The 20,662-nt window shown below is 40.9% G+C and overlaps 2 protein-coding genes across 2 annotated transcripts in view; one reads left to right on the top strand and one right to left on the bottom strand.

Annotated features, from left to right (window-relative positions):
- Positions 1-20,662, bottom strand: part of wds (WD repeat-containing protein wds) — an 86,092-nt gene that overhangs the window by 31,011 nt on the left and 34,419 nt on the right. Inside the window, exon 5 of the mRNA XM_080277738.1 lies at positions 4,735-4,824. Within this exon, the coding sequence (XP_080133864.1) occupies positions 4,735-4,824 (90 nt within the window). The remainder of the gene's footprint in view (positions 1-4,734; positions 4,825-20,662) is intronic.
- Positions 1-20,662, top strand: part of Rab14 (RAS oncogene family member Rab14) — a 512,826-nt gene that overhangs the window by 489,605 nt on the left and 2,559 nt on the right. The gene's annotated exons all lie outside the window — the stretch shown is intronic.

The raw sequence follows: 20,662 nt of genomic DNA, 5'->3' as shown, positions 1-20,662 counted from the left end.
CTAGATCATCATTTACTTCCTTCTTTTTCCTCTTCACTAGTCTCTTTACATGCTTCTTGCTCTCAATATATTCAGTTCTTATTTCAACTGAGCCCCTGTCCTGTCACCACTCTAGCCACTTCACCCTCTTTTCCTCCACTGCTCCCTTAACCTCTTCATCCCACCATCCCATACCTATCTTCTTTGTTGTAACTCTTACAACACCACACAACACTTTGGCATTCCTAACTAACGAATCCCTATATGCATTCCACAAGCTGTCCAGATCATTTAATTCCAATTCACTGATTTTAACTCCTCAGCTTCTCGACTTTCAGTCTCTCTCCGTGACTGTTCCTCTTTCTAAATATTCTCACATCCATTTTTGGCCACCCTGAACTAATAACCCTACTGCATCAACACAGGCAGATGTCCCCATGATGGTAAGCTCCTGAAAGCCATTTGGTGGGACTGTGAAATCCAATGGCACTTTTGGTTCGGGCTCAGGCGTGGGTCAGGAACAAAAGGATAGGGATGACTGTGAAAATGGCCCTTAACCTTCAGAGTTTATTGTGGTGAACTATGAGCTCTCCCTTCCACCAGTCCTGATAATGTAACCCATATTTTCCCACATGATATATACTTAGTGCTGCCTACTTCTTCCTTAGCCTTAATCATTCTTTTTCTGTGTCTGCCCTCCTCTCTTCCTATTTCTCCCATCTTTCCTGTCACTACTTAATGTTTTTCTTTTCGTTACAGGTGGCTTTACATTGAGTGACAAGCCAAATGGTTTCCTGTAAGCCGACAAACCATTTACAACGCTGGGTGGTAACCATATAACCAAACCATACGTGCTCCCTACGTGTCAAGTGGGTTGGTGAAGGGTTAGTGCCCCTCCCTGTAAAACAAGTATCAGAGTCAAATGGCTACCCCGTGTGGGATTATGGCATCTGGCAATAGATAGATAGATAGATAGATATATACTTTGCTGGACGTGGTTTTCACAGAAGACGTACCCTTCAGGAACATATCTCCTGCGATTGAGAAGAGTCAAATGTATCATCAGGTAGAGTTCAATGGATGCAATTACAGCATTTTCTGATGCTCCTGCTGTAGAAGGGTGGTGGTGGGTTCTATCTAATTCTACAACATCGAATCCTGTCGCAGTAAGGCAGGTGTAGGGTGTACCAACCCGGCTCTGTATTTAAGCAGGATACAGCTCCTGCCACAGTAAGGCAAGCAAAGGGCAGCTTGAGACATAATTGATCATAGATGGTTGCTATCAATCACCTGGTGCAAGGAAGTACAGTACTGCAATAGGTGCCCTAGCATCAGTCAGGCAGGGCAGTACTCCCAAGGTTGACGGAAAGCTGATGACAGGGAGAGATGGAGCTCCTGTTCATCTGCCCTCAGGACTAGTTCCTGACCATCCCACTTTGCTGTACTTTTCTAGTGTTTCAATAACAAAGACAGTAGGCCAGCATGCTCTGCATTACAGGTTCCTCTGTCAACTACAGTACATGCACATTACATACTTCACTTCCTGGGGAAAAAAAAAGGGGGGTGGGATCTATTAACCAAGACTCAAAGTCCTGGGGAGTGGGGGGGATTAAAGCCTTCACCATCCGCCCCTCTCCCAGTGATGACTCAGAGAGATGCCTGGAACAACTGTCTGACTCCCTTCTTCATTTCTGCAACATATGTGGCCTTTCCTCTAATTTTCACTCTGTTGAACACCACCTCTCCTCTAAACCTCATCTTCTCTTCCTGAGATTCAAATGTCTGAGGTGACTAGTAGCAAACCCTTCTCTGTATCCTCCTACTTTCTCTATTCTCATTTCAAAGCCAAAGGTGGCTGTCGTGTATGTGTATGCAAAAACATACCTTGCTCTCATGTTCCTGAACTTGAATCTTCTGAATTCTCTATTCTCTGGCTTCAGCCTTCCTGTCATTCTCTGACTAAATATATCTGTGCTGTTTACTTATCCTCTAATTCTACTGACTATGAAAAATTCTTCAACTATCTTACTTCTTAAATGGAACAAATCCTACCTATTTCTCCTTTCTCTGAAATTTCCATTCTAGGAGATTTCAGCATTCACCACCACCTTTAGCTCTCCTCTCCTTTCACTGATTCACCTGGTGAACAAGCCTACATCTTTTCTATCTTCAATGACCTGGAGCAGCTCGTACAGCACCCTATCTGTATCCCTGACTGCCTTGGAGAGAGTACCAATATACTTGACCTATTCCTTATACTAATCCGTCTGCTTATGCTGTTAATCTTTCCTCTCCATTGGACTCCTCCAGACACAACCTTATCACCTTGAACTGTCCTATCACTCCAGTAAGGCCTGTGGACCTTCCAAAGAGGCATCAGTTGTGGTGCTTTGTAGCTGCTGACTTGGAGGCCCTCAGGCAGTACTTTTGATTTTCCCTGGAATGATTATTGCTTCAATGGCCAAGAGCCATCTGAGTGTGTTTTGGACATTAAGGAGGTATTCACTCAGGCATGGATGCATACATTCCTTTCTCATATCCTTTGACTAACGCACAAAAGAAAACATAGTTTAATCGTGCTTGTTTTAATGCTGTCCACAACTAGGAGAAGGCCTACAAAAGATACTGGAGCCAACCCACCCCAGAATCTCAACTCTTGTATGCCTCTGCCTGGAATCATGCTAAGTCTGTTCTTTGCTCAGCTAAAAATAATTTCATTCGTACTAAATGCTCCGAACTCTCCAACTCAAATTTTTTTTGTTCCTTCTGGCACCTTGCCAAAAACTATTCTAACAACTTTACCTCTTCATCCTTCCCTCCTCTTTTCAACTATGACAGTTCTGCTCAGACTTTTTCCTCCAGTTCCACCTTAGATGATTCCGATGCTGTTTCTCCATCACTTCACCCCTCTGACTTCCTCATGGCTGACATTAAAATTTTTTCAACTGATGTATTTTCTGCCATCACAGGCCTCATAACTTATAAGGTGTATGGGTGTGATGGGGTCCCTCCTGTTGTTCTCCAGAACTGTGCTTCAGTGTTTACATCCAGGCTAAGCAAACTCTTTCACCTTTGTCTATCAACTTACACCTTTCCTTCTTTGCTAGAAGTTTGCTCTCATACAGCTTGTCTCAAAGAAAGATGACCAATCCCATCCCTCTAACTATTGCCCAACTGCTTTAACATCCTGTGTTTCAAAAGTTTTCAAGTATATTTTTAACAAAAACTTTTAAAGCCTCTTTCCTACCACAACCTTCTTTATGATCATCAGTATGGGTTCCACCACGGACATTCCACTGGTGATATTCTCACCTACGTTTCAGGCTCCTGGTAATTCTCCTTTTGGGACTTTGGTGAAAGCTTTGGCACTGAACTCTATATCTCAAAGACTTTTGATCAAGTCTGGCATAAATCTTCAATTTCCAAACTGTCCTGTTACGATTTCTATCCTCCTATCTGTGGCTTCATCTCTAGCTTCCTTTCTGGTTGTTCTGTAGCTGCTGTTGTAGATGGCCACCATTCTTCTCCTATAGCTATCAATAGTGGTGTCCTTCAGGGCCCTGTCACATCACCAACTCTCTTTCTTTTATTCATCAAAGACCTTCTAAACTGTACATCTAACCCTATCCACTCATTTGTTAATGACTCCAACCTTCACCTTTCCATCAGTTTCCCGTAGCTTCCATCTCAGCAGTTACTTCAGCAAACAAGGGATGGAGATATGGCTCACCTAATGTCTAACTTGGCTCATATCTATGATTGGGGAAAAAATAATCTTGTTTTTAATGCAACAAAAACTCAGTACTTACATCTATCAACCCAACAAACTTTTCCACAACAGTGTCCTCTAATTTTTAATAATATCCAGCTCAATCCCGCATCATCTTTAAACACATTGGGGTCTCATTCTCTCAGGATTTATCTTGGAAAGAATATATTACCTCTCTTGTAAAATCTCATTCCAAGAGACTGGGTTTGCTAAGTCGAATCCGTGCTTTCTTTGCCCCTGCACAGTTGTTGACTTTATACACGGGTTTTATTTGCCGCTATGTAGAGTACAACTCTCATGAGTGGGGAGGCTCCCCACATTCAGCTCTTCTCAACAAAGTGACATCAAAGGCTTTGTCTCACTGACTCTCCTCCTCTTACTGGCTCCCTTCAACTTTTGTCTTTTCGCCACACTGTTGCATCTTCATCTCTTTTCTATCACTACTTCAGTGGTCACTGCTTCTCTGAACTGTCTGCTTGCATCCTTCCACCACAATAGCTGGCGTGTAGCAACCGTCTTGCAACAAACTCTCGTCCCTTTTCTGTCAAACTCTCTAATGCAAGAGTTAACAGTTACTCCCAGCCCTTCATGTTTGCAACAGGTCAACTCCGGAACTGTCTCTGTCTGTATTTTCTCCTCCCTGTGGTCTACAGTTTTTCAAATGCAGTGTGTCCAGGCATCTCAAAATGAACAGTTATTGAATTTGGATCTCTAATGTTTTTTTTTTTTTTTTTTTTTTTTTTTTTTTTTTTTTTTGGGAACAATTTGCACAGTCCTGGCCTTTAGTTCCTTCTTCCTTGCACTAAAAAAAAAAAAAAAAAAAAAATTACTCGAAAAAGTATCTCATTTTCATCCCCCGCGTGCGTGCGAGTGTGCGTGCATGCATGTGTGTGTGTGTGTGTGTGTGTGTGTGTGTGTGTGTGTGTGTGTGTGTGTGAACATACTTGGGAGAGTGCTACAATATAAACTATACTGTCAATACTCACTGATCCTGAAACAATCAAGTTGGACTGAGGATTGAAGTTACAACAAAACACATAATTGCTGTGTCCTTTTAGAGTTTTCACACATTTGCCCTGAAAGAAAACAGAAAACAATTAAAGACTGTGCTTCTACCAAGAGCATTACACTATAATACAATCAAGTACCTTCCCAAAACACACTAACTTGTTTGTAAGTATTTAATAATAATTATTTAAAAGTTTTCCAATGGTTGTTTAAACTTCCAAATATGCATTGGTTGATGTAAACTGCAACAAATCAGAACACATGTGTATGACATATGGCACATCCATTTGTCATCACACTAAAAGAATAAGGTTCTATTACCTGAAGTCCTGAATAATTACTGATTAATATATGACAGGTGGGAAAAGACATCTATCTGAGGATCTATGGTACTGTAAGTCACATGAATTTCCAAAAGGAAAGCATCACCATTCTAATCCTAATTTTATTCCTACTTACAAGAATGAATGGGCTGGATTTTGAGAAAGGAAACAGCAAACTAAAGGTAAATGAATTATCAGCAGAGTAACCTGTGATATGGCAACATATACATTCACTCATTATTCAAGCCTTCAAATTATCAACTTGACCACACAGGCATAGGCTCCCACACTACATGAGTCACATGATTAAGTCACTCAAACACCACTTGTGGGAGAAGAGACCATTCTGTCAACTGTTGTCAAAATTGGGGTGTAGTCTTTGTCATGCACATCAGAGTACAGTTAGAACAGCCAAAGTAACAGAACAACCCTTTAAAACTATTGTTCTTCATAATGTGCTATTTATTTGTCCATTCTCGTCTTCTAAGTATTCAAAACCTGTCCAAAGAGAACTAATTGTATCCAAAATGGAGTTTAGAGGGAAATGGATGATGTGGCAACTTAAGACCAATGTTATAGAAACTAAGTTAAGGCAGAGTGATGTCATGTAACAGTTTACTATATGCTGCAAGTCAAGTAAATCGTCATTAAAAAAAAAAAAAAATCATATGATTTCACAGAACTACCAATGAGCTAATGACAACTGTTTACTCATTAATTTATTATCCCTTTTGCGCAGGTTGACTCAAAATGAGTCAAAACTGTGTTAGTCTGAAGAGGAACCAATGACACACTATGATGCACTTGTCAGAGCTGGTCTGAAGGGATGCCCATTAGGCAATTCTGGATAAAAATATTCACCAAAAATTATGTTTTAGAATGAAGTGCGGCAATCTTTGGTGCATCGTAGGGGAGGGTGTCTATTTCAAGGCCAAGACTCTCAAATAGTCAGCTTTCTTTTGGTTTCTGGTTGGGGGGGGAGGGGACATTCATGCGGTTTTTGGCGATTTACTCAAAAACTATTGGTCATATCAGAATTCCAACAACATCCCACGAAAGCTCGTGAAATTCTGCATCTCTAGGCTTTCTATTTTATGAAGGCAGTTAGGGTGGGACTGCCTAAGACCTCACACCACTAGCTCAGTTGCCACATCACTGCCACCACACACGTGTAATTACTCCTGCTCACCTCCCTCCCCTTTCTCTCTCTCTCTCCTATTTTAAGTTAGTAACTACTTATAAATGAATTTTAACTACAGTAATCCCGCATTTTTTGTCTACGGTTTTGCCCTCTCACGGATTTTCTTAGCATTAATAAGTTCAACTAAAATATCCTTGAATATAAAGAAAACAAAAAATTTGAAATTCCCACAGCTTCCAATTGTAGCGCAGTAAACTCACGCCACCCTCTGTCCCTTTCACGCAGCCCCTCTGCCAGTGTTACCATATGTAGCATAATTTTATTCTTTTAGCATAATTTTGATCAAATTTTCGAGTCTGGAATATTTTTTAGCATATTCGAAGTTTTAGCATCATTCTAGCATAATTTAGAATGGAATGGAATATTTTTGGAATAATTTTATAAAAGCTACAAATCAAAGAGAGAGAGAGACGAATAAGGTAAGAAGATGTTTGAATAGTTGGTTACTTTCAGTTTGGGCTTGGTTGGGTTGGATTAGGTTAGGTTAGGTTAGGTTTTAGGTTAGGTTAGGTTCGGTTTGGTTCGGTTAGGTTAGGTTAGGATAAGTTTGAGCTTTGTATTTTACCCATGAAACCTAGGTTTTTCCGATGGATTTTGGTATGATTCATTCAATTTTCAGCTTCATTTCAGTCGGAAATGACCATTTTCTGTGTTTCCCCCCCTCTCTATAACCCCCGATTCCCCAAAGATCCCCCATTATTGCAGGGGGATGGGGGGGGGTCATATCTCAAAATCTGGTTATTTCCGACGGAAATGATGCTCAAAATCGAATGAATCACATCAAAATCCATCAGAAAAACGTAAGTTTCGTGGGAAAAAACAGTATGGGCAGAAAACCGATATTTATCCTCTTACTGTATGTAAGTTCATTTTAATATTTTCATAGTAAACAATACATAATTAATATGTAGCACGAATATGTATAGAATTTTATCATTTAGCTTCAAGTTAGCATAATTCATTTTTTACTTTGAACAAATTTGCTCAATCTAGCATAATTTTTTCATTGCCCTAGCATAATTTCGTTGTTTGGATATGGCAACACTGCTCTCTATTCCTCAGTCCACGCCTGACTGCCTTACATGTCTGGTGTACTTGTAACCGCACTATGATACGAGCCTCTTGCCTCCCACTTGCTTTCCACATGGCCCCAGGACGTAAGCCAGCCTCACCAAAGGCTAATAATACAATTAGTAAGAACTCCAAAGTGACAAAACGATCAAGAAAAGTTATGACCTTAGCAGAGAAAATTGTGTTATTGGACAAGCTAAGAAACGACCGTGCGAGTGTTTGCTATCACCAGTTGATCCATCTTTTTATTTTGTACTGTTTTGTGAAAAAATGTGTAGATAACTGTGTATTACAGTACGGTGTTTACGTTTTTCCTTCATAATGGAGTATGTGCTTTCAATCTTGTAAGAAGGTATTTCGGGATGAGTATGGAGGTTTCGGGACAATTCGCAGTCACAACAAAAGACAATTCGCCTTCATTAAAGAAGATAGCTATGGGTGACGCTAGAATATAATTCAAAGGCGACTACAGCGAGGAAGAAACAAGTTAATTATTGACTAAAGGTGCAAATAATAAATAATATCCAGAACCTACGCTACTAAACAGACTTTGCTAGATCCCCCTGAAATATAGTTATTAAAGTATTGATTAATTAATAATAAGTATATTTATAAAAGTATTGATTAGTATATTTATAGAATGGCGGGGAATCGTCCAGGGTGCGAATTGTTCTGAAGGGGAATCATCCATGTTTTGACAGGGAATTGTCTGACGGCGAATTGTCTCGCAATCAGTATGGACATGGACTGTGTGATGGGCAGCATGGTGGACACACGTGCAAGATTCAATTGTTAATAGAGTATTCGCGAAATTGACTTTTCGCGGAGGTTACAAGAACGTAACTACCGCGAAATATGCGGGATTACTATACTCTGCATAGATGTAATTAAGGAAAAGCTTTAATATAGTAAAAATTCCATAGGACTTGTCAGCACTGCTTTTGCAACGTTGTCAAGTGCAGTGACACGAACGGTGTGCGGGTCATACTCGGTCAGTCTCCCACTATGGAAGCTTGCCCATCAAAAGTCAAAACAAGAGAAAAAAATAGAGAAAATAAAATTAGAAGCAGTTAATATAAATATTAATGTGAGAGAGAGAGAGAGAGAGAGAGAGAGAGAGAGAGGAGAATGTGTGTGGCGGCGGAGAATGTGTGTGGCGGCGATGTGTCAACACAGCTAGCGGTGTGAGGTCTTAGAAGGCCCCATCCAAACTGCCTTCATAAAACAGAAAGCATTTAGACATATGTTAAGCTCTTGCATTGTACGGGCATAATTTTGCACTAGGGTGTGGGGCAGTTATTTTCACTGTTGAACAACAGTATCCTCACTGCATTTCAGTACTCTCACAGTACTTTTACTCATCAATTTTGTGTGTTTTTATTAGCTTATTGTATAGTATAAACATCAGGGAAGATGATGGTATACAATTTATACCATTATGACCAATTTCTGAGGCAAATAAAATACATGGGAATGTTTTCTATTGCGCGTAAGACCAGCCTGCCGTCGCGGCATTTTCTCTGATCATGTCACACACACAGAAAACTTTCGGTGCACAAAGGGGTTAAGTACATTGTTCATAATCCTCTACAACAGGGATGTCAAACTCATTTGCTATGGCAGGCCAGATTTATAAGTACACAATATATGAGCCAAGAAACATAATAAGCACTTCATGATCATCTCTTAGGTAAGTAGTATGTCATATGATAAAATGAGAAACATGGATTTAGACAGCTCTCACACGCTGTGTATAACAGTTACTTTGATCAGTCGTACTGCTTGCTACTGCTGCACCCTGATACTTGGCACTTCTTGCTATGGACCAGTGCATCAAAGTTTAGCACTAACAACTGAGTTGTAGCGATCTTCAGTATTGAAATGAGAAGTGCATCAGTAAGCTGAGACCAAAGCCAAACTCGCTCATCACAGAAAAGAGTTGTTCACAATCATATGTACGTCTGAATACTGACATAATCTCTGAAGTCAACCATTTAATCCTGGATTAATTTTGTCCGACACACTGATCAAATGTGCCAACATTGATACTCAAACACTTGTTCCTCAATACAGAATCACACTAGGGCTCAATTAATTCTAACTGAAGATGTTTTAGTATTTCATTAATACTAACAGAGAATTGGTCCCCAAAAATGAGAATATCCTTTTCAGGGTTTTTAATGTCAGCACATCTTTCCTTGAACTCATTCATTAACTTGGAAATCTTGTTGCAGTACTTTTCTGTGCTGATATCAGCATGAAACTCAGGTGTGCCTTACAAGGACTTCAAGGCTGGAAAGTGTGAATGATTACTCTCTGCTTGATCCATCTACCTATCTATAGCCAGATACCATAACCCCGTATGAGGTGGCTATTTGACTTTGAGCTACAGTAAAACCTCAATATAACGAACTTCAACAGACTGGAATTCGCTTTTATCGAAATCGAGGAGCTATCAAACTAAATTCCTATATATCGGAAAAGTCCAATAAAGCCAGAAGAAGTCCCGACTGCCTGACCACTTCAGCTATGTTCACAACAATAAGGTAAATAAAAGACATGTTTATCAATGTACAGTACAGTATTATTATATATATTACACCATTTGATTAATGTAATGAAATTATAACACAGTACTGTACTGAAATGGTAGTCAAAACAGTTTAATAACATTCGTGCGATCTGGACTAATGTCTGATAAGAAAAAGTCCGGGTTAGCAGGGGGAAGTCCAGATGTCACTTTTATTGGAATTTCGCATTTTTCGGAATGGCTGGGGCCCCAATTAGTCCGCAGTAGTGAGGTTTTACTGTACTTGTTTTATGGGAAGGGGCACTAACCCTATGCCAACCCCCTTGCTAACAATTAGGGAATACATATGGGCTGGTTATATGGTGACCACCCAGCACTGTACATGGTTTACTGGCTTATGGGAAACATTAGGCTTGTCACTCAATATAAATCCACTTGAAAAGGAAAGAAAAGTAATGAAAAGTGACAGGGAAGATGGGAGAAGCAGGAAAGAAAGGCAGATATGGAAAAAGAATAATAAGGGTGAAGGAAGATGTGGGCAGCACTATATCAAGTAAGCCACCACATACCACCATCTCTGCTAGATGCCTTACAAAAATATGAAGTTTTGTCTCAAAGGTACGAATGCAGCCATAAAACTGTTGCCAATTTCTTGTGTCCTTGCATCTCTGCATTTAGGTAATTAAAGTATTCTGTAATATCCACTGTGAATGCTAGATCTTTTACCCTTTCATTATCTTCCTGTTCATGCACATTCCTTTCTTTCTGTTCCATAAACACTCACATTTCACTGTGCAAATCATAAAACTGGATTGGTATGACTCCCCAACTTAATCAGCGAACATCAGCATCATATGGCAGTCTGCATGTGCTCTCATTTTCCTCAAATATGCAGCTGAACTCTCTGTGGTTCAGACCTCGCATGTATATGATGGTCACTGTCTTCATAACAACATCCAAGACATCATCCATGACAGAGAATGTTTAATTAAGGATATGGAAAACATCAAATCTATTTCCCCCCCCCCAAAAAAAAAATGTAATTCCATTATACCAAAATTGAAATTGTATTCCTGACACACCAAGTTGTCCGTGGGTCTCCCCAGGAGAACCAGTCCCCCCCCCCCAAGTGACCACGCACAATTTTCAAATATGCACTACACCTTCAGTGATGTGCCTTAAATTGAGTACAGTATATGTATGTACTAATCCACCTACAGGTTAATGTTTAACTGCAAAACACTTTCCTATGTATACTGTAATGCACATAAGAAATTTGATGGTTTGGGTTAACAACTAGTAGATTTTCTTTAATCTTGTTGCAACATCAGTTTTTCTACCCATCATATGCAGTGTTCCATCTGTGGCCAGACTCACAGTTTGCACCCAGCCAACATCACTTATATCCAGTTTCCCCCACCAACCTCGAAAGGATGTCATCACCTGTTGTTGTTCCTTTCATTGGTCCCATCCATCCATCCATCATCCAATCCTACGTCGCCCCAAAGAGGAGTGTAGGAACCCCAGGCAAGGCAAGTTGATCCTGACATTTAAGATGTCCCAGTTTCACAAATTCATCAGCTGTATGCATGTTTTCATCCACACGACAAATAAAGGCTGCAAGTTGAGCTACATCACGCTCATCAGTAGTTTCACCAACTGCAACAGAAAATACAGTAAAAGACTTGACTGTGTTTTTGAGTTGACTGAGAATGTTCTCTGATAATTCTTTATGCAACTGTATTTATGCAGAGATGGTGGTAGATGGTGGCTTACTACGATGTGGTGCTGCCCACTTCTACTTTCATCTTTATCATTCTTTTTCTGTGTCTGCCTTCCTCTCCCCCTGTTTCTCCCATCTTTCCAATCACTTATCATTACTTTTCATTCCTTTTCAACACGTGTTCCCTACATGACAACAAATGGCTTGGTGGAGGGTTAGTGCCCCTCCCCTGAATAAAACTAACTAAAAATACAAACAAGAAGCCTCAGACCAGGACTGACCAACAGGTGAGGACTAAGGATCGAACAAAGGACACGGTACAGATTGTGTAATGGAATGTACGGAGTGCAAATGATAAGGTGGAAGAGAGAGAAATTGTACAGGTGCTTGAGGATGCAAAAGTGGATGTATGTGGCATAACAGGTGCTTGACGATGCAAAAGTGGATGTATGTGGCATAACTGAGACAAAATGGAGAGGTGAGAGTGTGAGAGAATGGAAGTATGGATGGGGTATATGTGAGGGAGTAGGTGAGAATGAGAGGGCAAAAGAAGGAGTTCATATTGTTGTGTGCAAGAGATAGAAGGAGAATATAGGAGAGTATGGATCTGTCGGCTCAAGGATTGTGTGGGAAAGATTGAAAGTTGGACTATAAATATGGGCTATGGTGTGTGGGTATGCACCAAGGCAAGATCATGCAAGTAGAGTGAAGGAAGAGTTCTGGACAAATGTGGAAGTGTGCACAGAAAAGTTTGAAAGGGATGAGAGAGTGTTTTTGATTGGAGATATGACTGGAAAAGTAGGGAATGTGAAGGTGGATGGAGTAGTTGGAGAGTGAGGAGTGCCTGCAGAAGTGGATGAGAATGCCAGTGCTCTAGTGGACATTTGTGCAGGGAAGGGGTTGATGATAGCCAATACCCTCTTTATACACAAAATAATCCACAGGTATACATGGCGAGTGATGAGAAGGGTGGGTGGTGAACTGAATGAACACAGGGCAGTGATTGATTATGTGTGTGTGGATGATAGAATAAGAAGGTGTGTAATGGATGCAAGAGCATACAGAGGTTGGAGGGAGTGGACTTTCTGACCACTGCTTGGTGGTGCTGAAAGTCAAGGTTCACATGAAAAGGAGGAATAGGAGAAGTGAAGGACAGGAGGAAGTAGCCCATATAAGGAGGGTAGAAATGTTGCAAGAGGACAGAAAAAAGCAAAATATAAGAGAGATATGGAGGAGCGACTGGGTAAATATGATTTGGAGAATATGGGGGACGTGGAAGATGTGTGCAAAATATTCACAGAAGAAATCTCCACAGCATGTGAGGTGGTATGTGGAGTGAAGGGAAGATGAAAGGGGATGCAAGGAACAGCATGGTAGAATGAAGTGGTGAGACAGGCTGTGGTGCAAAAGAAGAAAGCATATAGTAAGTGTTTGAGAAACAGGAGTGTGGAGGAAGTTGAGAGATGGAAGAGAGAGTTATATGCAGAGAGGAAGAGAGAGGTGAAAAGATTAGTAAGAGAGAGAAAGAAGAGGGTGGATGAGGAATTTGGAAGGAATCTAAATGTAAAGTGGAGGGAATGAAAGGGAATGTTCTGGAAAGAAGTAAAAAGAGTTAGACAGGGTGTTAAAGAAGTAAGTCGGGGAGTGAAAGATAAAAATGGTAGATTACTAGTGGAGAAGGGAGAAAAAGTGAGCAAATGTTGAGAACACTTTATGGAACCGCTGAACATAGAAAATGAAAGTAATGCAAGTATAAGTGGCTGGGAAAAAGCTGGGAGGAGGAGGGAGGTGAGAAGATAGGAAGAGATCAGGATGGAAGTGTGGGAGCAACGAGAAAGTCAAAATGGGGAAAGCCCCTGGAATTGACAGTGTGGTGAAATGAAGCATGGGGGAGAGATAGTTGTAGAATGGATATGGAAGATGTGCAGATTGGCCTGGGAGAAAGGTAGAATCCCAGAGGATTGAAAGTCAGGTATAATTATTCCCCTGTACAAAGGAAAAGGGGAAAAAGAAGTGTGTGATAATCATGGGGGCATTTGTCTTCTTAGTGTAATAGGAAAAGTGTATGGTAGGATACTTATTGACAGAGTTAGGAAAATAACGGAAGAATTAATTGCAGAAGAACAGGGAGGTTTTAGGAAGGGAAGAGGTTGTGTAGATCAGATACCTGTATTCATTCTTAGGTCTTTAGTGTAAAAGTTTCTGGAGAATGGAAAGAAGTTGTATGCAGCATCCGTGGCTTTGGAGAAAGTATATGACCAGGTGGATAGACAAGGAATGTGGAAAGTATTAAGAATACATGAAGTAAATGGGAAGTTTTTGAATGCTGTGAAAAGTATGTATGGGGGGGCTAAGGCTGCATTGTGTGTGGATAGTGAACTGAGTGAATATTTCTCTCTAAACGTTGGATTGAAACAGGGATGTGTCGTGTCCCCATGGTTGTCCAATCTGTGTATGGATGGGGTTTTAAAGTGGAACAAGGTAGGGCAGTGGATGTTGGAGTGACCTTAATGAGAAAGGGCAGTGTTTGGAAACTCCTTGTACTGTTGTTTGCAGATGATACTGCATTGTTAAATGAAGACAAAAGGGAACTGCAAGGCTTGGTGAACAAGTTTGGGAGAGTGCGTAAGAAACACAATCTAATGATGAATGTACGGAAGAGTAAAGTTATGGTCTGTGAGAGAAATGAAGCCACTGAATGTAGAGTGAGGCTGGATGAGGAGGAAATGGAAAATGTGAATGCACTTAAGCACTTGAGTAGTGTGATGAGTAAGGATCGAAGTTTAAAGGGTGAAGTGCTTGAAAGGGTACAACAGAGAAGTAAGGTTACCAATTCTTTGAAAGAAGAGATAAGGAACAGGGAAGTGATCATGGAAGTAAAAAAGTTGCTACATGACAGTATTGTGATACCAACCCCAACATATGGAAATGAAGCTTAGACCTTGCGGGAAGAACACAAGTCAAGAGTGAGAGTGGAAATGAGTTATCTGAGAGGAGCATATGAAGTTACCTGCAGACAGACTGACAAATGAGGAAGTGATAGAGTGTTGTAGTGTGGTTATGGATGTGATAGGAAGCATTAGGAGAAATACACTGAGGAGGTTTTGCCATGTAGAGAGGATGGAGTGGGAGACTAACAATGAGAGTGTATGCAAGTGAGATGAAGGAGGGGAGAGGGAAGGGGAGGCTGAGGATGAGATGGAGGGATGGAGTGGAGAGGTATATGAGAAAGGAGTGTGTGAGCTGGGAGCAAGGCAGTGAAGTGGCATAGGATAGGGTAACATGGAAGGGATTTGTCTGTGGCCATCCCTTACATGATTGAGGCATCTGGCAATAGGCAGACAGATAGATAGAAATGTAATTCTAGAGAAGCTTAAGTTTGCAGATGTTTGATAATTTTCCCAGCAAATATCTTCTGAAGTAATCATCATACTGTACATTTCCTCACTGAGTTCCCTTCCAAAAATGGTTTCGATGACAAAGCTATTTCATGGGCAATCCTGTAGCTTGCTTAACTGCAGAATCACTAACTTGAAGACTCTTAAATACTGACTGATGAATTTTCAATGGCTGCTCCAACTAATTAACTTTGTCTTCAAATAACTGTCCACTATTTATTACACAGGAGGTATACCCCGGTTTAACAATGCAATTGGTTAGGTAAAAACCCATCGTTTTGTGGGGTATCGTATATCGGGGTATATTTAACATATAAAGTAATGGGATGCATTTTTCTGCCATGGGTTTCCCCCCAGCCAAGTCCAAAACAAAAGTTTAAAGCCAATCTAAATGGCCCAACAGCTGTAAAAGAACCTAACCTAAGCCTAACACCTGTAAATAACTTACTAAGACCAACAAATAAAATCTGAAAATCATCAACGTCTGGAAAAAATCAAGCTTAGTAAACTGTACCCCAAAATGACAATGTTCACCCCACCTATGGCTTAAACACATTTATCTAAGTCTTTTAAAACAGTTTATAAATCAAACACACAATTTTGGTCTAAAATATCATCAAAATCGGTAAGAAAAATCACAACCCATCGTTAGGCGGGGTACAGTGTTATTTATACCCCCATCGTTAGGCGGGGTACAGTGTTATTTATACCCCCATCGTTAGGCGGGGTACAGTGTTATTTATACCCCCATTGTTAGGCGGGGTACAGTGTTATTTATACCCCCATCGTTAGGCGGGGTACAGTGTTATTTATACCCCCATCGTTAGGCGGGGTACAGTGTTATTTATACCCCCATCGTTAACCCGTTAACTGCGCATGGCGTTTTTTTGGAAGTGTCCGTGGTGCACAGACATAGGGGTAAAAATGAAATTTCCAAAGGCCAAATTTTGTCTTAGGAATTGAGAGAACATATGCCAAAGTATATAGTAATGAAATATTAGGTCAATATTTACCTTGGTAAAGCCATGGATGAACATCAGTGTCTGATTCCCTATTGGAATGTACAGTATAGTTTTCGTTTTCTTTTTCTTTTTCGGTTTCGGTTTTGGTTTTCAAGGCTCAAACATACTTACATGGGTCAGCCTTGGTCACCATGGCACTATATTCGAAATTCACCTGAGCAGCCAGGGCTGTATTAAGCAGTCGCACTCGGAACAGCCCAGGCTGTATAGAGCAATTAATGAGTTAAGCCGAGGTACCGGCTTATCGAATATTGACGTTTACCTTGTACAGCATCAATTATCCAGTATCAGATGGTCCAGCACCTTTTTTTAATCTGGACAAAATTAGGAGACAGCAGTTGAAATGCCCGTACTTGCAAGACTAGCTTACCGGATGCCCACAGTGTTGAGTGCAGTACGCGCTCACTTGGGCTGCTTACACTGCATGTCTTGGTGGTGATCCCTGTATTTTCTCTGATTCTTGTTTTAGTTACATTTAACCCTTTTGTTCATGATAAGTTTCAATAAGTTTCGCGTTCCACGACACATAGCCTTTCTCCCCTCCCCTTGCCGCCCACTGCGCTCTCCAAAAAAGTGTATTCTCAACTTATTTTCACCACCCAAACATATTTATTTTGCCACAAAACCTACATATTCCTGTTCAATGATATTTGTTCTAAAAAAAAAAAAACACTATATGTACAACCGTACAAAAAAGTACAGTATTGTTACTCAGGGCTCCGATAGATACATAACGAACACTACGATGGCTGTGGTTTCCGAAGGGTTGATTCATACCGACACATTTATTACCTCAAACACAGGAAATGCCTCTTGTATCCCATGCATAACAACATTGTTGGATATGCGGGGGTACCAACAGTTTCCTAGCCCCCTGTCTGTTTTTCCTAAACCATCATCGTTTGTCATATTGTTTAGAACAACGTTGTAACGATACTTTTTTGTACAGTTGTACATTAGGGTGGTGTGAATAAACATTCAGGAACATTCATCCTACTTCCCAACATCATGGCTCGAATGTTTACTAACATATCTTTAAATGTTATAACATCATTTGAAAGAGAATTTTATTAGCTTTCAAATGGGATAGTTGGCATTTTGATACGAGGTATGGTTTTCGAGTAATAAGTGCAAAAGTAAAACCTTTTTCTGACAGACAACAAAGTTTTTATTTGTGAAGCTCTAGCAAAAAAACTTCTCTCAGAAATGTTATGTTTTTATTTCATCATATTATGCGGAATTTCATGGGCTTTCACATGATACAATCAGCGTTCTCCTAAGCCTCATAGTTTTCGGTGGGGGGGGGGGACTATGGTGTACCCATGACGTATCATGACTGTCGGGCGGTTTCCCCGCTTCCCCCTAAGCTGCTACATGTATTTCACCAATTCCTTGTATACTAGGTATGCAAACTATATTCACATGATTCGCTGTCACTATTTTTGTAGTTGAATACTCACATTTGGTGCAGCATAAAGGCAGTGTTGTTGATTAGAAACAGTAGCACAATCTTCGTGGGGCTAACGGCTGATAAAGGCCAGGAAAGCTTCACAAACACCTAATTTTCTATTGCAAACACCAAATCTGATCACAATAGTGCCTCAAAACTATGTATATGCACTAATGGTAGTGTGAAATATGTCATGGGCCCGGGACAGGGGCAATAGAGGAGATTTAAAGGGACAAGACCGCACACTGCCTTCCCCACTCACAGCTCATTTGGTACTGAAAAATTTGACTGCGCTGTCGTAGGTATCAGGACCCACTGTTGCCAACTCTACTTCTGACAAGAGCCGGGCAAGCTATGACGCCTCCAAAAATGATGCAAATCAACTGAAAACTTTTTTGTTGGCAAACGTTTTATGGTTTTATGATGCTAAAGGCATCACTGTGCACTTATGGGGAAAGACCCTAATGATGCCAAATGCGTCACTGCGTTGGAATGGGTTAATCTTAGCTATGACTTCTAAGAAAGATGTGTCAATGGTGGTGTCAAGTATAAACAGCAGTCTACTTCAATACAAACCTCCTTGTGTGTGGTTAACTGCTAAACTACCACAGTGACAAAACCCTTCTATAACCAAATACAGTAATCCCTCAATTATCCGACATAATAGAGCCAAAGGCATGTACTCCGTCCAGATAATGGACTTCTCCCCTGGCCCCCCTATGTACATAACCTAACTTTGAATGCCAGTGTAAAAGGCCACTATAATACATTGTACAACACTTGTTTCTGTTGATTAACACTATCTGGTCAGGCAAACCTATAAAACATGGCCAAGCAATTACCATGGTTAAGAAGAACCATCAGCCACAGACAAGCAATCACCACTGCAGGGCCAGACCCTGCAGTGACACGAAAACATGAAAAAAATGGCTACACAAGAAAAATGCAATGGGCACACAAAACATAATGGTAAAATGGAATAAAATTATGGTAAAATAGAATAAAATCATGGTACAGTACAGTAAGCTCGAAAAACCTCAACACTCACAATCTGACCATTCCACATCAATCTTACCCCAAGATCTCCTGCTTCACCAGTCATCATTACCTCTTCCTTTTCCTTGGTGGAGGGGCCATCATCACACACCCTAAGAAGAGGCATGCAAGGAACAACAAGGACTGAAGCAGGCAGAAAACAACCACAAAGGCTAACCCATGCATTGCCATAACAACTGTTTGAGAGGAGCTGTTTACTAAACAATCACCGTGCAGGAACTAAGACCGTGCGAGGGGGAGGAGTCTCCAGTGGACACTGGGTAAACTAACCAGCCAGACATGACGGTGGAAGTGGACTATTCCCTCCTGTCTAGGCAGAAATTTTTCGCGCAACCATAATTTCTCCCTGAACAGAAGCATTTCATCCAGATATTATGAAAAAATGTATGGTTTTAAACAGCCAGATCACAGCAGCCGGTTAATGCATTGTCAAGGTAACGGTCGTCTGGATAATCGAGGGATTACTGTAAAGCAATATGTGGGAATTTAATGTTAAATGGTTCAAGGCCTACAAGTTTACTCTCACTTTTTTGCCTAATACCCAAATGATCATATGGTAGGTGGGGGCGCTCACCATCCACTCACTCGATGTAGTGTTGCTCTCGGGTGTCTGCCCTTTCCTCTCCTCCATCCTTCTTTCCTTCCATCCTCTTCTGTCTTTCTTTCCTTCATTTTTTCCTCATCCTTCTGCCTACAGGTGATTTTACACTCCCTCTTCTGTCTTTCTTTCCTTCATTCTTTCCTCTTCCTTCTGCCTGTGGGTGACTCTACAATGAGTGACAAGCCAAATGGTTTCCTGTACACCAGGAAACCATTTACTATGCTGGATGGTAACCACATAACCAAATTTTGGTGCCTGGTGGTTTAGTGGGTAATTACAGCACTCCAATCAGATTGACCCTGCGTAGGTTTATATCCAAGGGATGGTTGGAGTTTATTGCTCAAGTAATGCCACTCAGGGATGAGTGAGACTGGTCTCTCTCATCTTAAATGTCAGGACCAACTTGCCAAGCCCCAGCCTCCTAAGCTCCCCATGGGGCAACGTAGGATTGGATGATGAATGTATGAATGAATGAACCCTAAAAATAATGAAAGGCCTGGATCACCAATGTTTATGCAGATTCTGCTGGTCTTGATTGTGAACCAGACACACTTTCATCATATTTTTCCTATCTCTGTGGACCAGAACTGTTATCTATATCATTTGTCTGTGAAAACAAAATTCTCACAATTTACCATTCCTAACCATCAGTGCTGGCCAGGTGCGCAAACACTTGTGCAAAACGCAATTGCAAACCGTTGCGCTCCGGTGAATATCGTTTGCGCATTGCGCACCGCATGAGACCATGTGCAATATTGCGCTTGCACACATGAAAAGGAAGGTGCGCAAATGCAAATTTAGTTGTGAAATAGGGGTGTGGAAGAAGTTGAGAGGTGGAAGAGAGAGTTATATGTAGAAAGAAAGAGAGGGATGAAAAGATTAGTAAGAGAGTAAGCAGGGAGTGGATGAGGAATTTGGAAGGAATTTGAGTGTAAAGTGAAGGGACTGTAAGAAAATGTTCTGGAACGAGGTGAAAAGAGTCAGACAGGGTGGAAGTGAAGTTAGCAGGGGAGTGAAAGATAAAAATGGTAGATTACTAGTGGAGAAGGGAGAAAAAGTGAGCAGATGGAGAGAACACTTTAAGGAATTGTTGAACATAGAGGATGGAAGTAATGCAAGCATAAGTGGCTGGGGAATGGCTGGGAGAAGGAGGGAGGTGAGAAGACACGAAGAAATCAGTAGGATAGAAGTTGTGGAAGCAATGAAGAAAGTTAAATCAGGGAAAGCCTCAGGAATTGATGGAGCGAGTGGTGAAATGCTGAAGCATGGGGGGGAGATAGTAGCAGAATGGATGTGGAAGATGTGCAGATTGGCCTGGGAGGAAAGTAGGGCCCCGGAGGATTGGAAGTCAGGTATAATTATTCCCTTGTACAAAGGAAAAGGGGAAAAAGAAGTGTGTGGTAATCATAGGGGCATTTGTCTTCTTAGTATAATACGAAAAGTGTATGGTAGGATACTTATTGACAGAGTTAGAGAAAGAACATAGAAATTAGTTGGAGAAGAACAGGGAGGCTTTAGGAAGGGAAGAGGT

This window comes from Coenobita brevimanus, chromosome 71, assembly GCF_032717465.1.
Source record: "Coenobita brevimanus isolate Jiangsu-jjx chromosome 71, ASM3271746v2, whole genome shotgun sequence".
Lineage (NCBI taxonomy): Eukaryota > Metazoa > Arthropoda > Malacostraca > Decapoda > Coenobitidae > Coenobita > Coenobita brevimanus.
Note: the sequence above shows the minus strand (reverse complement) of the source record. Positions and strands in the feature narration are given on the sequence as shown.